The sequence below is a fragment of the Pieris brassicae genome, chromosome 5 (assembly GCF_905147105.1).
Source record: "Pieris brassicae chromosome 5, ilPieBrab1.1, whole genome shotgun sequence".
NCBI classification, from domain to species: domain Eukaryota; kingdom Metazoa; phylum Arthropoda; class Insecta; order Lepidoptera; family Pieridae; genus Pieris; species Pieris brassicae.
The window spans coordinates 932,712-959,627 of NC_059669.1; the positions used below are offsets into that span (position 1 = coordinate 932,712).

General features: G+C 31.8%; 2 protein-coding genes across 4 annotated transcripts in view; one reads left to right on the plus strand and one right to left on the minus strand.

Moving 5' to 3' along the window:
• LOC123709733 (adenylate cyclase type 2) overlaps nt 1–26,916 on the minus strand; it is a 149,433-nt gene that overhangs the window by 42,897 nt on the left and 79,620 nt on the right. The gene's annotated exons all lie outside the window — the stretch shown is intronic.
• Nucleotides 619–26,916, plus strand: part of LOC123709734 (E3 ubiquitin-protein ligase SINA-like 5) — a 39,344-nt gene continuing 13,046 nt past the window's right edge. Inside the window, exons 1-2 of the mRNA XM_045661259.1 lie at nt 619–748; nt 24,724–24,853. Of these exons, the coding sequence (XP_045517215.1) occupies nt 725–748; nt 24,724–24,853 (154 nt within the window). The 5' untranslated portion in view covers nt 619–724. The remainder of the gene's footprint in view (nt 749–24,723; nt 24,854–26,916) is intronic.

Consider the following 26,916-nt stretch of genomic DNA (forward strand, 5'->3'; position numbering starts at 1 on the left):
GTATGGACTGTTTTAAAAATTTCACTTGAAATTTGATTAATGTTTTTGTGTTTTCAGTTTATATAAAATCATGTAATACTTAGATATCTATCAATAAATGACACGCGTTTTATTTGATAACGTAGAGTATATTACTAAATAGGTAATAGAAAGTAAATAGAGGAAGTTTTTGTAGTTATATCAAGAGCAAATAAATCTTTAGTGAAGCAATAAATTACATTTATCAGAATATTAGTATTATTGTTTACAAACATCGCCTATCTTATTTGAACGCTGTTATCGAAAAATGACTCTACATTATCCAATAGATGTCTGGCATCGGGGTTTGAAGGCACTTTAAGAGTGGTAGGTATAGCTCTTAAAAACAATACCTGTTTTGATAATAATTATTGTTTACACGGTCGTTCGAAAATAAAACATAATTCAAAAATTTTAATTTCTCTACCTTTACCATATATTTGATATGCATAATTTTGGCATTCAAAATAAATATCAAAAATCAACTAAACTTTTCCGGAATTACTGTAACGTTGCACAGTTATTTTACGCAGTCTGCAACTGCGTATGATTCATCTGCGCTTGCGCCGCCACCGACCGCTTAGCGATCATAACCATTCGACGCGTTGTGCTCGACGCACGTGTGTTTCGGTTCTTCCCTTTCGATTATGAAATTATTGTGAGTGATAGTGAAGTTTAGTGAACTTTGTGACGGTAAATAAACAATATGTTTCCGAGAATACAAGGATTGGTAAGTTTATAATTTATTTTTATCGTGTAATATTCTGTTTACATTTTTTTGTATTGATTTTAAATTGTGTTTAATCTTTGGATATGAAATATAGCCTAAAAAATGTGAAAAGAAAATTGGATATTCCTAAATTCACAAATTAACTGGTCACAAGTGCGTTACCATTGCATTAATTTACATCAAATAAATAATTCATAATAGAAAGGTTGAATTTATTACATTTACTTTATCGTATGGACTTGATTACCTTGCTTACACAACCTTAAACTTAAGTTTACATATAACCCACGATTATATTAAAAACAGCACAAATTTTGAAAGAAATCATAAAAAGTTTGTACGATATGATAATTATAGCCAAGTAACCTCATTTTATTATTTTATAGCCTCTTTAACCTACTAACCAAATACGAAATGAAATTGTAATCTATCTTATATCCGATTGGCTAACCGCATATTATTCATTATTATCACGTACGCTTTCTATCACTTTTCCTGTTCTAAATACGTAATGTAATTGTTCAGTTTCTAACACGGTTTCTAGATTCTTTTACATATATCCTATTACAGTATTTATAACTCCCGATCTAATATCAGAAAACAGAAACGTAAAATGAAACGCAAAATATATCTGTGAAAGTTATCAAACTTAGACTGACACATATTGTCGATTTTTTAAATTTGGAACATACTGGTTTGCTCACGGTGTTTTCGTTCACCGTGAAAGCGATTGTTAGATGCGATAGACCATTGGTGTACGATTAGGGATCAGGTATAAGATTTGCACGTTAAAGTCACTAGGCCAACACTGCCTATTTTCGATGCAATTAGGGATTGCATCGAATATATAAGTCATTTAGATTTATTAATAAATATATCTTGAAATCTTCTCTATAAGTAGTACTATGATTTATGAAGCCTTTTTGAACCCACAACAAATGACTATTTAGTCGAATATTGAACTTGTCATGAGGATGTCTTTCTTTACTTAAAGGTTAAACGAGTCAACACTAGGTAAGCTAGAAAATGGTATTCGTAATAAAGTTACCGTAATTCTAAGAACACAATGACGTGTCGATGAGGTCAAATTTAAGAGTAATTTAAATTTCTCTGAATCACATATGAGGAAGTAAATTGACTCATGATTTGAACCACTCAGTTGGTTAGATATCTACTGAGATATTTCATATTTTTTGTGTCATACCTTGTGTGATACGTATATGTGTCAGCTTATATGATGCTAACTGTTCATTTATATCAGATAAAATATTTGGCATAAATAGATAATCTTATTACTTTTATAGTTATAATTGTGGAATCAATATCATTTAATGGCAAATGCCAAAAAACCATACTAACACTTTTAAATAGTTTTATAATATTTTGTATAGATTGATTTGATAATTATATGTGTAGACCATGTACCTAGATCAATAAAAAACTCTCTCATCTGATCAAGAATATCGTAGATGGCTAGTAATTTTTAAAATAGCTTTAAAGTGTCACACGTATAAAATTGTAGACTATAAATTGGATAACTTGACCTTTCATAAAAGGCATGGCATAATGAAAGTAATTAAGAATCTGACATTGCAAAAAACGGGTCATATTCCGTAAAAGTTATAACACGAAGAAACATTGACAATTTTTTTAAATCATTTAACTGTAATTGAAAACCAGAATTTGGTCTACTCTGTTAAATTCTGCTCGTACTAAAGGATTCGTTTTATGTATTATGACTTAACGTAGGTGTTTTTTTTTTTTGTAAAAAAAAAATCAGAGGCGTTAAAAGTATTTTAGCTCGGGCTATAGATGTCTGTATCAGATTCATGTTCATTTGTCAATCTGATCTGTAGGACATCAATCTCTTGTGCCTGACACACACCTTTTGGGTCCAAGGAAAGCCGGTTTCCCTACGATGTTTTCTTTCAACATTCGAGCGAATATTATATGCGCACCCCAAGAAAGTCCATTGGTGCACAGCCGGGGATCGAACGTACGACCTCAGGGATGAGAGCCGCACGCTGAAGGGACTAGGCTCACACTGCTGTGTTATAGTTTTTCAAATACATAACAGTTATAATGTAACTATTAGGTATTTATTATAACTGACAGTAAAAAGGTTTTACTACACATTGATATAGTGTGTATTTTTGGCAACGTGAGCTAAGCTAGGGATAATCTTTTTTTATATAGTCTCGGATCCTAAAACATTATTTACACCACGCTTATAATACCGCACCTGGTTGCAAAGCTAAAACTACTAGATGATTATAGAAATGTTTAGGTTTATAAGTTTTTTATTTATTTAGGATATTAACTACTATGGCAGTGTACCTTTAATCCTGCCACAGAGACTAAACCTTTTAATTATGATTATCAATTTTAATAATAATATAATGTAAGCAAATTAATTTTTATTACTGCTATGAACGTTTATAAAATTGTAAATACTGTATATTGTTCTTAACAATAAAAATGTTTATTTGTAATCATATCTATCAAATATACATAAAACATATATTATATAATATGTTTTTACATGACCAAACTTTTGGTATAAATTATATATGAAGTATATTGTTTTGCCACGAGCTAATATGTTTTTTTATTGAGCTATGTACAAAACCTGAATATTATCAGTCTCGTCGTCGTCTGTAGACATTTAATTTAAATTTTACAAACCCATTCACTTAGTATAATTAATATTTTCAAATAAATTTGAGAACTGAATTAAAATAGACTATAGACAGTCATAGTGCTTACACACATAATCAAGGAAATTTATTAAAAATCATTTATATATATGTCGCAGCCAACTAGTTTAATTAGCCGATCAACAGCCGAACAAACGAAACAGCGCCCTTTAACAGCAAAAGATATTCAGCCGTAGTGTTTGTCTCAATTTGGTGGTAAATCATTCGGCCATTCTTACGATAGAATGACCATGAGACATGAGTAAAAAATATTTCATTAAAAATTAAATTGCTCGAGTCAGTCACAGCTAAATACGCATTATTATTGACAGTTTTCGATTATACTTGCTGTTTTTCATTAAACTTTGAAAAACTCCATTGAACTTGTGGATACCAGCCTAGCAGCAGGAAGTGGAACTAAATAAAAATTAACAGTCAACACGCTAGGCTAGAAATGAGACGACATCGATCCAAGTCATTTGCCTAGCTATTTGATCAACTAAATATCTTTCAGGCTGACAGTTAAACGGCGCTGTTAAGAGGCTAGGCTGTAGATTGAACGGCGAATTAAGCTAGTTGGCTGCGACATATACATTATCAGGAATATGTTATTATTAAGACTATTTTCATAATTAATTTATTGAAAAATTTCTATAGTTCAACGTATATTAAACTTTAAGGTCTCTTTTCCCGCTCGATAATTTATTTACAAGTTAAGATTAAATTTTATGGGACAGTCGACATTTTCTCTATCAAGGCATAATACGGATATTATTGAAATCACATTATTCACACCACTCACATAAACAACTCTCTCATATTTCCTGTAATTCCGAAAAATTATATACAATTAAAATTGTTTACACATAATATGACCAGTAAAACATGGTTATATGTTACCAAAATATTGGTTCTTAAAGGAGAAGACACGTTAGGTGGTGTAGGACGCAAATACTTTATGGTTTCTATATTTTATTTATATAAAATAAATTTACATAGGAGGCAAATGGGTAGGAGGCTCACCTGATGCTAAATGATACCGCCACCCATGGACACTTACATTGCCAAACGACTCGCAAGCGCTTCTGTTTTCTTAGAACCCTAAGTGAAATTGGTTCGGAAATACTTCAGTGGACAGCTGGTTCCACATAGTGCTGGCGTGAAAAACTGCCTTAAAAACACTCAGTTGTCGAACGGCAGACGTCGAGGTGATACGGATGGTATTGTTCAACCTTAAATGAATGCTACGATATAAGCCTTAAAAATATCTTGTAATTATTTCGATAACATTTTGTTTCCCGTTGCCAACCAAACATTACCTAATTCACGCAATTATTTACATAGGAATAAAATAAATCATAGGACTTTTAGAATTGAAGCATTGTATTTAAAAAATATATATCACCATTGTTATTGACAACAATAACATCGATATTCGTTTTGTTTTTGTTTTAATTAAATTTCAACAAAACAATTAAAATATAATTGTTTTGTTTAAATTTGTATTATCTCTTCGTGTCATAACAGTATTTCAATTTACATATAGCTATTGTTCATATCACCCCCTATAATATGAGATGTTTATGTATCTCTCTTAATGACCTATCAATTACAAGCTCAAAAGATTATTTTTTATAGCACTACGGAGTTAGGAATTCCACGTGACATTATAAACCGATAAAGCAAAAGCCATAAATGATAAGGATCGTCAAGTTATTAAAGTGGACTATTGCTGAGTCATATAGGATAACTGCTTATTTTTTTAACACAAAACAGAAATAATAAACAATAGAATGAATTAAAAACTTTTAACGATGTAAACATAAACATGATTGGTTAAAGCCTTACGAATATTTTTTTGCATACTAAATGAGTCTTAATGAAAAACGTTAACACAACAATCACGTCATTATTATGACAGTTCTATGGCTGAGCTTTCAGGGCATGATGTACTCCTTTAAAGTTCTTTAAAGTCGAAATGGAAACCTTATTCATAAAATTACTAATAGAATTTATGAAAGTTAAAAATAAATAGTTATTATTTTCTCATCGACAATTACATACTAGATAAGGCTGTTAATTTAAAACGAAAGTATATATATAATATACGAATGGCGCTACATAATATGTTGCGTGATGATTTCTAATAGGTGAACGTTCTCTGCCTGAAACCAGCGAATGTGACATATACAGCCCATTGGTGCACCGCTGGTAAATCAGCCTACGACCCCAGGAGTTGAAGTCGGACGTGGAAACTTACTTCTGGAATTGTTTAACTCATTTTAAATCAAAAGCGATACCGACATATGCTTAGAACATAATAACGGGATGAAACGACAATAACAGTAAATTGTCGATTATTTATGAATCGTTGCATAGATTCGTTGTTTTTAAATGGCTATTCATTTTATAATATATTGTGAGTATTTATTTATATGTCCTAAAGCTTTTATATATATACAGGGTGGTCAAAAAGTCGTGGATCAAACTAGGGTAATGCAAATAAATTCTATGGGAGATCCTTAAGCTCAACCCCTGCTGAGTTATAATTTTTTAGGGAGGAATTTTGAGCATTTATTGTAAAACGTGTTTTGTTTTGTTTTATTAAAATATTTATTTCAGTATTGTGGATGTAGATTTTTTCGAATTTTAATACGACTTAGTAAAAAAAAGTCAAATTTCTAATGAAAACGCTTAATAAATTAAAACTCTGCAGGGGTTGAGCTTAAGGACCTTCGATTGAACAATTTTTTGCAGCTGATGACCCCATCTAACCCATAGTTGCGTTAAATCCACGACTTTTTGGCCACCCTGTACATAGCGAAAACAAAAGATATAGCCAAAGGTAAAATAAATAATATACAAAAAGATTCAAACATTTACAAAAGAAAAAATCAATAAAAATTATTAAAAACCTTTAATTAAGTAATACCTTATTCGGTTGTGTTGAGTTGTATAAAAGTTTGGGTATGTATGTGTGGGATGTGCTCATGATGCAGGTGATGCAGAGCTATGGATATTATATACGTATACTTATATGCCATTTTTATGTTTAGTAGCCCTACCATTATTTGTCAAATGTGTGTGTTTCAAATACTATGAATCTCATACTGTTGTGAGTAACCTCACCAATTAAAAAAACTGTATTTAATGTTCTTAAAGGATTTTTTGTTTTTTTTATTAATAATTTATTTATTTGTATAAACAAGCTACAACAAGCTAGCTTGCTAACAAGCGAGCTCTTCCACGCAACCCTAGTAAGGATAAAAACAAAAAAAAATTACGGCTAAAGTGCAAAAAAATGCAAACCCAAATCTTATAAAAAAGTTAATTATACAATAATTGTTGTAATAAAATAAACTGAAAATCTTATCTCACGGATTCATGAACTGCGATGCAACACAAAAGTCACGATAGAGCAGGATGGAATATCTATAAGAATTCTTTATGCTCTTGCAAAAAGAATTAAGAATTCCTTAAATAAAGAAGTTTTAAAAGATGTTAGGTTACCCAATCGTATGCCTAAACCTACCCAATGGGTAGCCTAAGAAAGTTAAGCTGTGAAATGGTGGAATGGATACAAGTGTTTTTTGTATTTGAGTGGTTAAAGTATACATGGAGGTTGCGAAATAATCCCCGATACAACGATTTTTCCGTTAAGGTTAGGATTAGAAGCCCATGCGTCATTGGAAATTCTACGACTAACTCGTTTATTATAAAATGATAATATAGTTTTTGTAAACCATTTGATTATATAATGATGCGATAAATTACATAAATGACGCAAAATGGTTAGAATGGTCACGTTTCTGTTTTAGTTTAATGGTTTTGTTGTCACGTTGGTACTTGAATAAAAGTTTGATTGACGTAAAATATATCAAACAATTTAGTACTAAAATAAAATTAAAAAGTAAATCAGTGGCATTACAACTTTTTTAGGTCCAGGCCTCAGATTTCTGTATCAGTTTTATGATTTATCAATCTAATAGAAGTTGGTGATCGAGCTGTGTCTGTTACACGCCGTCATCTTTTTGGGTCCAAGGCCTCACGATGTTTTCCTGAATATGTGCACATAGAAAAGAAGTCCATTGGTCAGCCGGGGTTCGGATCTATGACTTTAGGGATGAGAGTCAATCGCTTAAGCTATTCGACAATACTGCTCAGTTCTACATTAAAATCATTTGTCTATTAAATTATATTTTTTTTTATTTTATTAATTAACACTTCGTTACATTACAATATAAAAAAAATTAACATAATTAAATCAATAGGAGGGCAACTGGAGGCTTAATCGCTTTCGAGCGATCTCTTACAGGCAACCAGTGTGAGTAAAGAATAAAAAAACATGTTTTAAGATAGGCAAGAAGTGCAAAAATACATGTTATACACAGTTACTAAGACAAAACAAACAGGAACAAAAAAAAAACTAAACTAAAAAGACGATACATAATGATTCATTATTTCTACATCGAACAGAATTGTTCATAGTACGTACATACATGTTTACATAGGTAATATAGGTGGTACTATACCACTTCCGTGATTCCCATAATTATTTCCTCTGGTCAAAGCCTCTCAGCCTATACTATTACACACATCCGTTCGAATATACCTTGTTTATCGATAACTAGTCATTATGGCTTAACTGGAGACATGTTTCTAGTTATAATTTAAAATTAACGATTTACATAACACTTATAATAATTTAATTTGCCTCCATGTGGCTAGCGAATGAATTTAAAAACTATAATAATAACTATGTATTTAAGAATCTTATTTTTATTTATTAACATTTTGTTGCAGAAATATAATACAATTGACATAATTAAATGTATCTTATAAATATTTCCCTTCTAGAAAATCTTATAAATTAATTAAATTGCAGGTCCTTATTATATGTTAATTGTTTTTCTATAAATGTATCGAAATGTAAATAAATAAAAAAATTAGAAAAAGGGCAACTGGCCTTATCGGGTTTGAGCGATCTCTAACAGGTAACCACTTCACACAATCTCGTTTATTTTATTATTCTTTAGTAATTAAAATCGAACATCTGTTTTAATTGCCAAGCATTAACCACTAAGCCTCTAAGGCAAGCATAATACGGTCAGTAATTTTCTATGCAGGAATTAGCAAAACTTGTCAAGTAAGCTGAGGAATGCAATAGGCATTCTAATAGCGTATGGAATTTCTTGTAATTATTTACCTAGAGTCCATTATATACAATAGCATACATATGTTCCTGTCCTATCAGTAAACTTACTCTGTAATACATACACAATAATAGCCTTTTTTTTCAGATACTTTTACATATACATTTATATTTCTCATTCTGTTAAGGTTTCTGTGTGCGTTGGCAAAGACCTCGTCCACTTTGTATTACAAAAGATATTATAAGTTATAGTTATTAATGTTAATACCATTTGGCAGAATTAAATGTCATGTATAGTCCCGTCTATAGTACAAGTTAAATATTCAGGTCAATACTATAAGAAAAAAATTGGTTGCAAGACATTGAAATAGCTAGACTATTGCAAAAAGTTTGCACAATATGTTATGTTCCATGTATTGCTTAGGTTTAAGACTACTTAGGTTATCAGTATTGACAAGCATTACGTAACTCTATCGTTTAAATTACATGTGCTTTATGTGTCAGCCCATTGGTCGAAAATGTTTTACACCAACAGGGAGGCTTTTGGTGTAAAACAAAAGAAAAAAAAGACGAAAGAGGTTGCGTTTGCTTATGAGTGGACAAATGGAATGGTTTCACCTGTTAGGCGAGTAATGCTGTTGGGTAATCACAACCAATGCACCGTCTTTTTCATAACATTATCAGACCCTGGCGGGTATATCATACGATAGATGATTGCACTCATTTAAATAAATAATACTTTCGTCTCTTTCTGTCAAATTGTGTTGTTTCTGTTTTCGCTGTCATGAGAAGAGACAGATGTATACTGTCGTTTAAAAAACTTAACTCTTAAAACACTTATTTATAGAAATTAAAGCTTATTACAATGAAAGTATATACATACCAAATCTTAATTCACAAATACTATATTTTGTTTATATTACATAGTATGGTGCAATATACTTTATAAATTAAAAATTTGAAAATAGAAAACTTAGTATCTTGTTTACCGTAGTGGCTGTGACATTCAAACCAAAACGAGTTATATATTGCGGTTTTGGATTTTTAATATAGGGTGTTATTAACAAATATTATTATTGTATGCTCAAATATGTTTTTTAATTCAAATTAAAGTTATAAGGATGAGGACAGGACCAGCCAGGTGGAAGTAATTAAGGATATCCTGTGGGAAGCTGGGGCAGATGGTGTATCGAAAGAAGCCTCATAAATAACCAGTTAAACCACTCAACAATTTGTATGAAGGTCAACTATAAAGACATTTTTTATTACGGTTTCATGTTTTTGTATAGCTTTATCCAATATATACACATTTATTTGAAAAAAAGGCCAAACATTTAAACGGCGAATGATAGCATGATTATATCAACTTCAAATAGTGCTTTTTGAAAGTAAAAATAGCGTATAGATTATATTTCAACTTATAAGCGGCTGACGTACTAGCCTATTAATAAGAGATATTAAAGAAACCTTAAGGACAAGAAAACAACAATCATCCTGTCTCGGCAACATGCAATGGAAAGGTGAGAAAAAAAACAAACAAGAAACCAAAGAAATGTTGACATTCGTAACAAAACAATACTTTCAGTAGATAAGATGCAATTATTAGCATTTGGCTTAAAGTTAAATCGACAGGTTATATATCTAGAGGTCAGGATGAGAGATTTATAGAACACTTGAAACAACAAAATGGCCTGGACCTACTGGAAAGAGATGAATGACACAAGAAAAGATAGACTAATAACGTAATAGAAATAACGGTGAAGAACTGTATAAATGTTGCTCAAGACAAAAAGTAATCGAAAAATATGGAGGCTTAAAAGAGGACATACAAATACTAAAACACTTACATAACTAATCTTAATTTGTTAGTACTAATACTAACATTAAGAAATATAAACTAAATTATTGTATGGATCTTAATTCCGCAGGCAGTTCGAGTGGCGACCTATTCCACTTAGAAGTTCTGGAATAGGCTGCCCAACTCCATACGATTGGCTACCTCCCTAAAATCTTTTAAAACTCTTCTACATAAACATTTCTTAATCATATTGTATCCTACTCAATCTGAATTTAGTAGTTCTTGTATTTCTTATTATTTTATAGTGCATCGCAATGTATGAATCCGTGAGATCAGCTTTTTAATTTCTTTTTTAATTATTTTAGATTAAGTGTGCTTATTGCACTTTGCTCTATCATATTTATTTTTATTCTGTTTTTCCTTACTATGGTTGCCTGGAAGGAATCTAAAACTAAAAACCTTAAAAATTATAATATTTTTATAATGATAATATTTTATGTATTATATTATTTGTTTATCTATAAATGTAACTTATGTAAAAACGTGTAAAGAAATACATATATAAGGAGGATTATCGAAGTCACCAAGTGACTGTAAATTGCTCAATTTCTTAGTAAATCCTATACAAGTTTGCACGCAATCGACCGCGCCGTAGATTTCGGAACCCGTCTATTACGACACACCGCCACTTGCACGGACTTTATCAACTATAATAATATAATTACTTATAACTAGCGTGTTGCTAAGTAGTAATAACGCTACTTTTATGTGTAAATGTATAACCAGTAATATAGCATAATCGTAATCGTTTCTCTATTTATTAATTTCCTTATTCTAACAGTAACAATAGAATAGAAAACTTATTAATATTAACAAAACAAGATAACATAATTTTTATAATAAATTATAAATAATGTAATTCTTGTGAATTTAGACAGTGTTCTTGTACCAACTAAAAGCTTGTAATCACTGCTTGGTTATCTTATTCGTTTTAATATTTGTAGACGATTTTTTAAAGGCAGACAACACAACGAACCTGGTGTTTTTAGTTGTCCAAGAGCGGATGTTAGCAATTTATTCAAACTAAAACTTTCTTTGCCCCATAAAAATATGATTGTAATCCGTATTCAAATGAAATAAGCATAAATTAAAGTTGACATCGTGAGTATCAGGAAAACAATAAACGGCTCAAATGTAAAAGTGTTTCCTTCGGCTTTGATTTTGTTCCCTTTGGAGTAGAGGCTCTTGGGCCATGGGGTTCAAGTGCACCAGCGCTAATTAATAATTTAAGTTGGCGCCTAGTAGATAGCACTGGTGACCCCAGAGCTGGTTGATTCCTCACTCGATGAATACGTATCGCAATACAGCGAGTAAATGCTACCGGCGTTAAATGTATACTGCCACAGGGACCAAACTTTTTAAATTTGTTTTGATTTTATTTACAGTGATTTTGAATTATTTATATTATTACCATGTTGGTACTATAAGAATGTTATCTTAGGAGATATTATAGTTTTAAAATAACTAAAAAAACAGTCACAAATGTATGAGGAAATGGCTTACAATTAATGAAAACAACATATAAATACTCCGAAGATAAAGACAATTATTCGCTAATATTTAAAGTGCAATAGTAGAAACATAATATATTAATGGACAATCAAACGTTCTTCTGTTAAGTTGAAGCTTCATATCACTGTAATAAAGATAAAAGGAAGCAAAAACAAAATATATGTCGTTACGTGCATTGTTTGTTAATATATACATTAAATATGTCCCAAAGTGGTGTTCGACGTAAATGTATGCAATTCGGATTCCATATGTTATCTAGGATAGAATTTTAAACAGTTTCAACACCGAATCTAAATACATCAGCGGATGTTTGTAACAATTTAGTAATTTGATTCGTATATCAAGATTTAATTATCGTTTAACTGGTAGTTAAGTAGTAGTATGCGTGACCGGCTGGAGGTGACTGTTTTGTACATCGTAATCATTGTTATAAATTTATATGTCTTGTAATGTGAAGATTTTCTATCATCTTAAATTAAAATGAGTAGTTTAACATTTTTAAAGAATGAATGCGACATATACGTATCCTTAGTTGTTCGGATTAATACCTGCGGTTAAGTTTTATCATCGGACATCGAGACAGAATATGAAATTCTACTCATATTCGCAACTAAGCGTTTTTGAAAGGTAGTTTTTGCCGTATCCATTCTTAAATGGCCGGCAACGCACTAGCGAGCCCTCTGGCATTGAGTCTCCATAGCCCTCTGTTTTATTTTTTTATTAAAGCTTAAAAATATATTAATTAATTATAAAATTTATCGACATAAAATTACGAACGAAATACGAAAAATCTCCAAGCTTTGCGGTATCTATATAGCATGAACTTGTCTAGGCAATTGGATACCGCCAACTAAAAGCGTTCAAAGTATCGGGATGCACCGGATTCGGGATGTAAACACATTTGATGACACACCGACTGACTCACGCGGTCCAGAAATAATCGTCTGGACATCTTGAATTAGGGTGCGTTCATTACGAAATAGGTTCAACATTCCTAATTCTTAGTATTATAGTCTTATTTCGCGTAATAATTATTAGTCAAAACTAAAATAATCAACGGCTCAAGTACAAGAGTCTTTCCTCTGACTTTGATTCTGTTCCCTTTGGAGCTGAAAGTCTTGGGCCGTGGGGTACAAACAACTGCACAAGCACTAATTAAAGATTAAAATTGTCGCCTGGTAGATAGTACCGGTGACGTCAGAGCTGGTGCTGGTGGAAATGTTTACAGCGTTAAAGCCACACTGCCACAGTTACAAAATTTACACACGTACATCAAACTTTTTTCAATTTGTTTTAATTTTCAATTTATAAATGATAATATGATGATGACAAGTGAATAGTTCATAATATTATGAAGAACTGTTAAAAACATAATTTTTCTACCAATTGAGTTTACTTTAAATGTCGATTCTAGACATTACTAAGTGTGACTCCTGGACGTCAAAACTTATTAGCTTTATAATAATAATAATGTATTTAAAATAATATGATAGAAAAATGTTTTCCTGGTACAATCTAAAGTTGGCATATTCTACCACACCAAATTGCGTGAAATTGTCTTAGAAGATAGAACAGAAGTTCCAATTTCATTTTAAGTTAAATCATTAAAGTTATTTTTTATATTATTTTATCAGTACTTCATCGCATTATTAAAATTCATTTTTACGTTGACTAATTCATATTTATTACTTGTGTTTCATTCAAGTAAACATTAATAGAATACATTTTGTCCAAAAGTAGTACATTAATTAGATTTTTTAAAATTGTAGTGGAAAAATCTTTGATTGCAATAAAAAGGTATTTTACTGTACAATTCTATAATTAGGTTTGATCATGCTAAGTCTCAACTCAGAATCATACCCTAAACTTCTCTCACTCTTATAAAAAGATACAGGTTGATATTTTTTTTATAATCCAATTTTTAAAGTCAAAATAACTTTATTAATATAGGTAACCAAGTATTCTTATGAACGTCAACAGAAAGGATGTAAAGGTTATTTTATTATTATAAACTTTTTATAATTATAAACTGGACAATATAACCCGTTATTTTTGTGCATAAGCATCCCTTAGGTCATCGAACTTGAAGAGTTAATATTATGACGTTACGATCTTTGTTGCAACCATTCATACAAAGAAAGAAATATTAATGCGTAAATAATAATAAATTTAAGAAAAAAAAATAGTGGGTGCCCACCATAAACCCATGAAGATGAAATAAAAGAGCTAGCGGGGAGCGATGGGAAAATGACAGACAATATCTGAGTCAAATGGAAGAATTTTTATACTAACATAAACTTAACGTAGTCCTGATTATGTAGAAAAGAAATGTGAAAATATATCATCATTAGTAATTGCGAATGATTTTTCGACACACTGTAATGCTGAAAGTATAAGTTACTACCTTTGTGCTACATATGCCGTGGACGCGAAGTCACGATTCCTCGCAAAATAATGGTTATTCCGGCTTGGTAGGTATAAAAGGCTGGTGTTAAAAAAAAAACAATAACACATATCTGCCTGACATAGGCCATGTTATAACGGGACAAATACTTTTACGAAAGTGAATCTGGTTATTTCACGTAACCCATAATTACGATGAAATTTTCAAAATCAACAAATATTTATTCTATTTTTTCACAAATATTAAAATCCGTTTTAACATATACTTGTTTTTAATTACAAAATAGTCAAATTATAGATGTTCTGATCAGTTTGGCGCCAATTAATTGCAAGAGGACACATTACGAGCCATTAAGATAAACTAATGATACTGAATGAACTAATAACAAATAATGTAGGCATGTTACTTGGCACTTAAAACTGGGTTTTATTATTATGTAACAGGGAGTCAAACAGGCTGGAGGCTCATCTGAAGTAAAGTGATACCGCCGCCCATCCACTCACATTGCCAGAAGGATCGCAAATCGAAGGACCCTAACTCGAATTGGTTCGGAAATACTTCAGCGGGCAGCTGGTTTCACATAGTGGGAGTGCGCGGCAAAAACTACCAAGAGAGAGCTGTTTCGTAATCAAAAAATGAGCACACCAAGAATTATAAGAACTTTATACAACGGTCTAAATGTTTATAAAGCTTCAGAGATTTGAGAGGCATAGCAAAAAACCCATCAGTGCCGGCCTCAATTGGATTTTTTTCTACAAAGACACTTTCTTCATCGATGTAAAAAACATTGCCAGGGAAACTCTAAGACCCTTGAGTCAACATGTCACATAATCAACACACACACACATACATAAGATGATAAAGGGTAGCGGCCCTGAATTATTATTAACATACTTATTATGAATATTTATTTGTTGTGACTGCAAAGACAAACCGATAACCTGCAAGCTATATATACTTCTACTATATTATGTGTTAATTGATTTTAAACGGTTTTAGTATATAAGCGTATCTTTCTAAATTCATTGTTTGTTATTGTCTTCAAACCGTTATCGTTACATAACAAAGTGTTGACATGATGTTATATCATTGAGGTTATTTTTCCGATAAAACTCAAATGAAATATTTATTTATCGTCTCTGATTTAACACATAAAGAGCAGTTGGCCTAGTGGCTTCAGCATGCGATTCTCATCGCTAAGGTCATAGGTTCTATCACTGGCTGTGCAACAATGGACTTTCTAATTGCGCATTTAATATTCATTGGAACTTTGAAGAAAAACGTCGTTAGGAAACCGGCTTGTCTTAAACCCAAAAAGTTGACGGCTTTTGTCAGGCACAGGAGGCTGATAGAAGCCTACATACATAAACAGAAATCTAGACCTAAAAATGTTTTAGCGTCACTGATTTTTTTTATATTTCACGCTGAAGTCAATTAACTCAACGATTAGTTAGTCAGTTATATCTCGGTTTATACTTAGTAATTATACATTTCTAACAGACGACATTTGTAGTTTCCGTCAACAACAGAGGTGTGGTAAACAAAGAGTTTCATTCACTTTCCGGAAGTGTTTGGTATGAGACGGGATGTGCGTCACGTGTGCGTGTAATGGCGAATGTAAATGAGGCAACTGTCGCTAAAATGGGTTTGACAAAGTATCAAACGCAACAAGGCGTCTGCATCATTTTATAAAAAATACAGTCCCTCTGGCTTTTAAATTTATTTTCGAACTTCTTCGAAATCATGTTTCATATTATCGTATTTTTAAACGAGATAGAATGTCGAAAAAACTTATGCAGAACAGTAAACAACGGATAGTTGCGTACCTGGGTCACGTGTTGCGTCATGACCGTTACCACCTTCAATTAATTGTAATGGATAAAATCAGAGGAAAACGGCGTGAAGGAAGAAACCATAGCTAGGGTACAATAGTGAGCGTACAGGTATTGCGAATGAGGAAGAGCTGCCTTATCTGGCACTCCACATATGGACTCGGCTGTCGACCATACTGAGAAGTCGGAGAAACTCAGCGCAACTCATTGGTTGATAACACAGAAGGCAAGATATCACGTAGCCGTTCACGAACCAAATGGATAATTCAAGTGAAATTCGTCCTCAAAACTATACACGAGGGTATATACTATAAGAAAAGCGCTGAATTAAAAACTGGTGGAATGAGATTGTTCGAGGTTTCCCTGCTGACAAACACGTCCACGGATTTAATAAGTCGAGTCTATATTTTGGTGGTAACTAATAACCGCGTATGGAACTATACAAGTCTATGTACTTGGTTATTTGAAATATAAATATAGTTGCATAGGCTAATAAAAACTTTCATCTATACGTAAGCCAGGGTGTCATTTTAATACGAACTAAATTTATGAAATTAACAGTTCGTGTCGACAAATAAGCCCTCTGTAGAAACATGTGTTGCTGCGTATGCGCAACCTTAAAACCGCAAGACAAAATAACGCATTGTCTTTCAAACAATGAATGACTTTTCCTATGTGTTCTCATAGTTTTTATCTGTCCAAATATTTAGTCGATTCCATTACTAGACCTCGATTGGTCGTGTCTCTAAAACCTCGAAAAAACCGCCGAATTGTGAACGGTTTTGCAACGTAGATGTTTTTGTCGGTTCACAATAGAATCGGTTATAGGGATTTCTAAACTGTTTATCGCAATACTATACTCGAAAGTGACGCTAAATATGCGTAAATACGTGGCATTTTATGAAAATTCTGGATCTGGCAGCAGGGACTACAGAACTTTGCGGAGGGAATACAAAATGCTATTGCTTGGAAAATCGGTAAGCTTGTAATATATAAATAATTGTCAATATGAAATCAGTAAAAAACTGCCTAAAGCTGTAATTGATTTAATTATTTTTGTATTTTCTTGAGTGGAACCAACTCCCCACTAAAGTATTTCCGAACCAATTCGGTCCTTCTAGGAAAGTACCAATACCGTACCAATTCTTAAACGGCCTGCAACGCACTCGCGAGTCCTCTGGCGCTGACAGTGTCCCTGGACAACGGTATCACTTAGCATCAGGTGAGCCTCCTGCCCGTTTGCCCCCTGTTCTATAAAAAAGTCACTTAGTTTCACTTCAATAATCTCCAAAAAGTAATCCAATATTAAAAAATAATATTATTACAAAAGTATATATATATATTATATTATATAGTATATTTAAAATTTAAGGAATAAAATAAAAGAAATTCAAGTTGTAATTAAGGGCTTTTCAAACAATTTACAACCGTTCATGGTTTAATATATTTTAAGATTCTATTGTTTTAAATAATGTTTTATCTATGTTTAATCTAAATCCTTTCACTTATTCGGGCTAAGGCTTAATTCCAACGTAATTTTTATTTCATTGAATCGTACAAGTCAAGGCTGTTTTACTCGCTCAGGTTTTCTTAGTTTAGGCGATTACCAAAATCGGACTAAAAGCGTCTACACACGGCCCTAAAATCAGTGGAAGATAATCGGCCCTAAAATCAGTAGAAGATAATCGGCCCTAAAATCAGAGGACGATAATCAGCCCTAAATCGTGAGCTCGCTCAAATCAATTTCAGAGTTAGGGTTGATAATAAAATAAGAGTACGATTTTCCTACACACGAGGCGATCTATGGGGCTGTCCATCATTTCCACGGTAATGCCTCTGATTTTAGGGCCGTGTATATATGCTTTTTAGCCCAAGCCTAGACAGACGCAGGCACTCTGTACATACAACATTTAAATTAGCATAGCTATATGATATATGATATATGATAGATATATAATCAGGGGACCTTACAACTTTCTTCATACTAAATGTTTGGGGATTAATTTCCGCCTATATTAAATTGTTCTTTTATGTATATATTAAGTAATAAACACATAACATATTATTTCTCAAGATTGGTAATATTTGTATTTAATATGCAGTTTCTTAATGCAAAAATTCCTTGCCTATCCTTAGGTGACAATTACGCAAGATGCATTGTCATTCACGCACAAGGGAGATGAAGCTCTATGTACTTGCAATAAAGTTTCAATAATTACAGCACACAGTTACACAAAGTCCTTGACTCGTACAATGAGCTATTTTGTTCAACAATATGTAAACCTTGTTAACCTTTAAGTTACTACCAAAACAAATTAACTTATATGGGTTTTATTACGTGACTGTCAATGTAATCGCACATGTCAGCACGTGGTCTAGGGTTTGATTCGCGACATTTCTGCATTTCGGAAACATTTCTTTCTGTAGGCACAGAAAACGTCCAGTATATTTGACGTTGTATTTAAGAGGGGAAATAAACATTAATGTCTAGTATTGCGGAAATATCTAGAAGAAAATTAACTTTCAAATTCTATCTCAAACTAAAATAAATACATAACTCTCTGAAAGGTTTTGGTCAGTTCGACAAAATTACTTAAGCATATAGTTACGGTTATAAACGAAACAATTTGTATAAAAGACCGAATTCCTATTGAAAACCAGATATTGTAAAACTATATCGATTTGGTTTATGATAATTAGATGTCTATATTTCATTATGCCGCTGACCATGAATTTTTATTCGTTAGTTTTTGCGTATTACAAATCTTTTCTTAATCTCAAACCTCATTAAATATGAATGAAAATATCACATAACATTAAATTAGAAAATATTAAATAAATGTATAAAATTTTACTACTATATATAAAAATATAGAAAATTTTACTATTATATTAAACTTTTTAAATTCAAGATTTCGTCAGCATCACCTTGATGGCTTTCCAGCCATCTTGAAGACTTCCGTCTTGCCGGGCCGCTTGACAAGACACTTGACACTTTCTATTGACGACTCCCACTGGGAGTTTTCCCTGGGAATCGACCTCCAATTGTTTATAAAAAGATTATACAGCTCCCTCAAAGGCCGGCAGTGCACCCACTAAAATGTGTTTTCATGACCTGCGATGACAGTCCTGTTTTTTTTGTTTATGTCTATAAAATATGGGAGTATACTAAAACAACTGAAACAAGCTGTGACGTCCCTACCTTTTGCTGTGGTTGCAGCTAAACTCAATTAATTATTTTTAATAACAATATGTTAAGTACATAATAAAAATAAATATTTGATATACAAACGTTTATAATATTAATCTATGATGATAAAACCAATATAAATAATAGGAAAAAACACCTAATACATTAAGTAATGTAAAATATAATTAAATTAGCTAGAATCAGCACAAAAAACCGGGCTGTTAAAAGGAACCCGTATTTGTAAACGATAAAATCAAACAATACAATTTCCTTAATGGAAAATTCAATCTCCCGTGAGAAAACAATAATTGATCCCCCATAGAACGTATCTTGAAGCTCAAATGTAAAAAATGTTTGAAAAATTAGTAGCAGTGGTGGCTTGTGTGACGTAATCACACTGAATGTAAGTTCGAACCCCGACCGTATCTTTCTGTTTATATTCGCGTTTAACACTCGTACGGTCAAGAAAAGCATTATGAGCAGCATGTCTTAAACCCAAAAAAAATCGGCGTATTATCTTTTTGTATAATAGGGAGGCAAACAAGCCTACAGGACGCCCATAAAAGAAAGCGCCTTGTGAAACGCACTGTGGAAGACTTCCATCAAGGTGATGTTGATGATATTTTGCACTGATACGGCTTGTACGGTGTTGAAACCAAACGAAACGTACAAAAAGCCGATCATCAACTTGCGTATATAAAAAATAGGCATCTTCATTACAGGATGACCTGTGTGTTACGGATCTCCAAACAGCCTTGAATAAGACATAAATCACTGTTTATATAAGATATTGTTACTCTATTAGGTATGTTGAAGTAAAGTGTTTGACTTAGTAAATCGTGTCTAATCATTTTAAGATCATGCCATACAGCCGTGGTCGGTACTTAAACCAGAATATTCCACTATTTTATTTATTCAACGCCCTGCTAATAAATTTAATACTCATATATGATTTGAGGAGTTAGCATATCGTTGCGAAAGATTAGGCACATTTCCGCAAATCTGCTAATCAATGTATTGATTGGTGCGAAAAATATAACAATTTGCCTACTTATTGCAGTGGCGCTACAAACTTTTTTAGGTCTGAGCCTCAGATTTTTGTACCTGTTTCATGACCGTTTGTCAATCTAATTGCCATATAGGCGATCAGCTTCCTGTGCCTGACAATCGCCGACGACTGTTTGGGCCTAAGGCAAGCCGGTTTCGTCACATTTTCTTTCACCGTTCGAGTGAATGTTAAATGCCTATCATACGTTACGCGTTAACTTATATTAGCTGATTAGTTAATTAAGATATTAGTATTACGATAATCCTAATTATTTAGTCAGAACAAGCTCCATATTTTTTAAACAACAGGGGGCAAACCGACAGGGGGCTCACTAGATGTTAAGTAATACCTCAATGCCAGAGGGCTCGCGAGTACGTTACCGGCCTTTTAAGAACTGGTACGCTCTTTTCTTGAAGGACCCTAAGGCGAATTGGTTCGGAAATACTTTAGTGGTGGTGCGCGGCTGTTGTTTGCCTTGAAAAACACTCAGTTGTGCTGTTAAAATTTAAGCTTAAATAAACCTAAGTCAAGTTAAACTTATGATAAAATAACTTTTAATATCATGTGAATTAAAAAGCATAAAATATAATTACCATTAAGACAAGCGTGAGAAGATGATGTTTTAATATATAAATCAAATAAATCTAAAGGCAACGATCTTTTGGCTTATCTTACTTTAAGAAAGATCTAACCAAGAGAAGTGCAAAGAACAAACCTCAAAAATTCCTTAAGACCAATAACTAAATATATATCACTCGTTTGGATTGTGTAGCAAGCTTTGTGTAGTTTTTTAGAGTAAGTAGTCAATGTTTTAGTAGAAGACTATCTGAAGCCGGCAGATTTTTAGCAATATAAGCGTTATAGTTTTTTTTTATTTGAGCTTTAAAAAGAAAAAATAAATCAATAATTATTTCGCTTGGAGTCGAGCCTAATTTCTTTCACTTAAGCGGAATCTAAAATATTGCTTAAATAAACACTGATTCGAACTGATTCACGGTTAGGAATCACGTGAAACAGTTTATGCTCAAATAACTGAGTATCGGAGTCTATAATTGCGGTGTCTATATAATTGAGATAATTTAATTGCTAAAATGTTGAAGTCATAATAAGTTAATTAAAGCGAATTTATGTATTGAAAGAAAACAAATTTTTAACCGGATTAAAAGTATTTGTATTATTATAAGCTAAACGTCGTCGTTAAATTAAAAATAATGTAAAATAATTATAAGTTTATAATAATTAATACAAATAGCTTTAATCTGGTAAAAAAAGTTGTTTTCTTTCAATGTGTAAAAGCTATGTTAACCAAAGACAATACTATGAATTTATGTTCTTAGCTTCCTTTTATGGCCCAGATCATATGCCTTATAAATTACATATTTTGTAAAGTTTATATTATGAGTTTTTTATAAGCTAATATATGTCATTTGTTTATTGCCAATCAAATGTATTCATGCGACGAAACATGATATATTTAAATATACATTTATTTTACCTTAACAATAAAATGGCTTCCCTCCAGCTGTGCCTTTATATATTTCTTATATATCTTATGAGCAGTGCTAGCCTAGCCCTTCAGCGAGCGACTCTCATTGCTAAGGTCGTCGGTTCGTTCCCCTGTGATTAGCTCAAACGGTGAAGGAAAACATCGTGAGGAAACCGACGTGCCTTAGACCCAAAGAGTTGACGGCGTGTCTCGGGCACAGTGGGCTGATCACCTACTTGCCTATTAGATTGACTGCCTGAGGACCAGATCTAAAAACGTTGTAGCGCCACAGATTTATTTATTTTTAAAATAAATGTGATAATATTGTCAGAAAAAGGGATCATAGGAAATAACTTTTAATAATTTTGATACTTTGATACGATGAATATTGCTTTAAGGAAGTTATGATTTTACAAATTATTCAAGACTTAAGACGAAATTGAGTAATATTTTAAGTAATAATTATAAATATAAAATCGAAATATCATGTTCGTTCTCGTTAATTTATCAGATTATATTGAAATGGATTGAACTCGATGGAAAAATCCATAAAAATTCATCTGTTAAAAGTTTTTCTTCATACAGAACATGACCCTTCCATTTGAAAAGTTCATTAAAATATTAATTGGATCGGCGAGCTTTGGACTTTTTAAATAATGTATAAAAACATTTTTAATGGAAGTTCAAAGAGTATTTTATAAAATCTTTTTTTTTTAAATCTTCTATACTATAAGTACTGACCCCAAAAATATTTTTTCAACTTTTATTTATTTAATCCATATCATTATTATATCTTAACAGTTATTACTAATTCGGTAGAACGACAAATATACCTAATATAACCACACCGATTATCCCACAAAACATTAAAAAAATGTTTTTATTCATAAGAATATTTACCAGGAAAACAAGTAACTTACTTTTTATAAGTCACTTTTGAGGAAAATACCTGGAATATTTTAATGGGTCATGATAACAAGATTTAGATCTATTTTACGTGAGGGTGATGACATATTAGATGTTGGCATAAACATTTTTGATAAGAATAAGGTTTTCACAAATCGTGAAATCAAGATGACCTTACACACTAATCCCCTAAGTTGTCTAACATAAAATAAAAATCTAAATAATCAAAATCAATCATCAAATCAACCGACATAAAAATCGTAAAATTAATGAATATTTACGAACATAATGGAATAGGATTTAAACTAATTTTGTAATAAATTGGTATAACTATTTCCAAATTAATGTGTTTTATAACACAAAACGTAAACATTAGCTGATAAAATACTTTTGCGTATCGATTAAAGATAACAAAAACTAACCATTGTTTGGTTAAAAGTAAGGTTAGATCAATGACCACGACTAACCTTCGACTATACATTCTAATAGTACAGCGTATTAAGTTAACGTTTTTTAAGTAATTTATTCAAGCTGTATTTAAGTATTAGCCCTAATAGCGTTTTGTCTCTCTTATTTTAACATGACAGAAAATATAGTGAGGGCAAAAGATTTTATAATTCGCTTATGAAAAGAAAACTGAAATTCGTTAAACTGTATGTAGTCCTAAATCGTTGCGAGCACTTTAACTTATTTAAAAACAAAGTTTTACCAAATTTAAAAAGTAAAAATTAAGCTTTGCAGGCAGATCGCTGACATTTAAACAAAAAAGTATTTATTAAAGACGACAGATAACAATTTTGCAAATACGTCATTCAAAAGTGTTATTTTTAAATCGATCGCAAAGCTATCTGAAACCCTTCTCACCTGTTTTGATAGCGTAGGAGTTTTAAGTTATTATAAAAATATCGGCCAGATTGCTAAGTGTATAACAATTGTATGTAGGATGCTTTCGTTAGTACGTAATTTTTAGACTGATAATAGTTCAACAGTAATGACTTGAAATATATTCTAGATTTTACAATTTTTCTCAGCGTCCATGCGATAAATCACGTACGCACGATACTAAAGACTACTTCATACCATTAAACTCGTGAGAGTGATTATATTTGCATTAACTTTTGATTTTAACTGTATGAAGCATTGAAGCTTTTGTTTTGACGTAGTTATAGGAGAATAGATCATCGTTAAAGTAAGCATAACAGGGATTGTTTAAGATAATTTTTATGTCAAGTTTTATTGATTATAATTATTCAGTAATACATTTACAGCCATCACGGTAACAACAAACTGATCAACCGAATATAGGACTTCATATTCCAGCAAATGATTATTTTTGTTAAAATGATTGATTACCAAATTAACATTTAATAAAATAATAATATTTCTAAATTTACGATTAATTACTATGACATTGCGCGCCCTACTTTGACATTTGTAATATTATAAGATAGAATAACTAGAACACAATTATAAAACTGGTTTTGAATTATAAAATCATTAGTAATAAATACACGTTTAATAATTATACTACGATACATTTATATAACATAAAAATATTTATTAATATCAATATTTTATTTTATTCTAAATAACTGAAAATTATTGTATATCCATTGGTACTCTCACAGAAATGCATTTTGTATTTTCTGATCGATTCCCCGCTTACGTTAAAAAACATGACTCAAGTCATGACTTATCCTTGACTGTCCAAATTCAAAAGATTAAACGCGAATTAAACTGAGACCTTATATTTTTTTTAAAAAATAAAATACAAATTACTTACATAAGTAAAAAGTTATTAATAAATTTGTGTTGCTGCTTTGTTCTCTAAATTTATTCATATTCATTTTTTTTTGAGTAAATAGTTTAATTTGAATTATGATGTTTACAGTTCCATTCTGTGACGGACAAGAGGTCCCAGAACAACGATTGTGGAGAGAACAGTGTCACAATTGTGACCGAGAAGAAGATAGAAGATGATACTTCAGATTCTTCTAGCAGTGAAAATGTCGAAATAGAAGGTATGTACGTTCGAAATTCTATGGCTTTTGCACTAAACATTGTTATTTATTTCATAAGATGGTCATGACAATATTATTTTGAATTTATCTGCATTATAAAATAAACCTTGATTTCAACAATACAAGTTCTATTATATATGTCCAGTTATAAAACTTAAGCAAGCTTGTTATGTTTTATTAACGATCATTTATTTCCGATTTCGACATACGAATATAGAGTTTATTTTTAAACTTAACTTAAAATTTTCAAAGTAAAAACATTATCTTAATACATACAATTACTTACGTTTCGAAAAAAAAAATAAAAGTATGTATATTTATGTATCCAAGATAAAAAATTACAAGGAGAACAATAATATGAAAATAATGGTACGACAGAGGAAGTACGAATGTATGTCAATGCCATAAGGTATTCGTACATTTACTATACATATATATATATATTTATTCCTACAATAAAGTTCACAAAACAGAGTGCGTTATATGAATTACAATCTAGCCTATAAAATAATTATCACTCATAAGTAATGTTATGTTGAGTTAATTTTCTACAATACTAATGAATAAGCTTACACTAAAGTAATTTTGATTAACAGTCGTAGTGTTCTATAATGTTTTGACACTATGACCATGTATCCGAGATACCGCACTTGCACTTATATTCACTACACTAGGTTTATTATCTCAAAAGGTTTAGTTCTCTTTAGGCGTCTTATTCGTATTGTAATATAATTTTTTTAATATTCATATACGTCATATGTTATTTCATTTTGGAAAAAGTCTGTCTCACTTTATATTTCATAATTCAAGTTACTAGGAGCTAATAATATGTACGAAAAGATGTGTGTAAGCCACTCATAAGAAACAAAGCGTTATAATTTGTATTTCGATTTGCTGATTCTGATTTGCAAATATGTCTCTATACTGATACGCTAAAATACTTAAAAGACCTGCAACGCACTTCCGAGCCTTCTGGCAATGTGAGTGTCCATGAGCGGCGGTATTGCTTAACATCAGATGAGCCTGCCCGTTTGCCTCCTATAATATTAAAAAAAAAATTTAATTCTTTTCCTGTTTCTTGTTAATTTTTCTCTGCTATTTTGATTAGATCAGCGACCTCATTGTTATGAAGGCTGATGAGACGGAACTAAGCAACTTTGCAATTATTCATTCACAATATTGTTTTTTAATAAGCATTAGTTTTATGAATAATTCATTATACTCTCAAGGTCTCATAAGTACCGCTAATGGGCCATGCAAATTATAGGCTTCGTACTTCGCAAGATACAATGTTGCAAGAAACGTATCATATGAAATTGACAACAACTCAGGCGGTACAGCGACCCAAAGTGACCCTTGGCCTCCAAAACTAGAGAACGCCACTACTGCGCTACCGCTAGCGGACAATCGCGCTCGCGTTGGCTTTTTTAGACGGCATCGTTCCAGCGATATCTGGGCCTGTCGACGGCCTGTCGGTATAGTTGCATACGCTTTTTTAACACTCTGAACTTTTCGCATCCTAAAGATGACCAGTCCAACGTAGTCTTTCGGCTTTAGCTCCACCAATGTTGGGTCCGGCTATAAGGTGCCCGATCTCCTCGTTTTTCTTGACTCTCCAGATCCCATCCTTTTTGTTGGGCCTAGATTATTACGTAGAACTCTTCTTTCGGCTACTAATTAGTAGGTTTTATAACCGTTTCGTAAATCCAGAGTTTAGTATTTCTAGTGAGCTTGGATGTTAAGATTTTGTGAAGAGCTGCACTACAACGGAGGATACTTTGAATACAGTACATCCAAGATACTTGAAGTTATTAGTGCCAATGATAGAGATTTCCTCTATGTACAGATCTTCGCGTTTTCGGGTTTTATCTGTGTAGCGCTCTCGCAACACTTATTATATTTGAACGTAAAAATAAAGTGATTCGAAATGAACATTTACTGCCATAATTATAAATTAATTCTCTGCCACCTTTTATACTGGTAACTACATAATTATAAAACAATTATAACCTGAAATATTTTAAAGTCAAATTATTATTACTAAGTTGGTATTATTTTTGTAA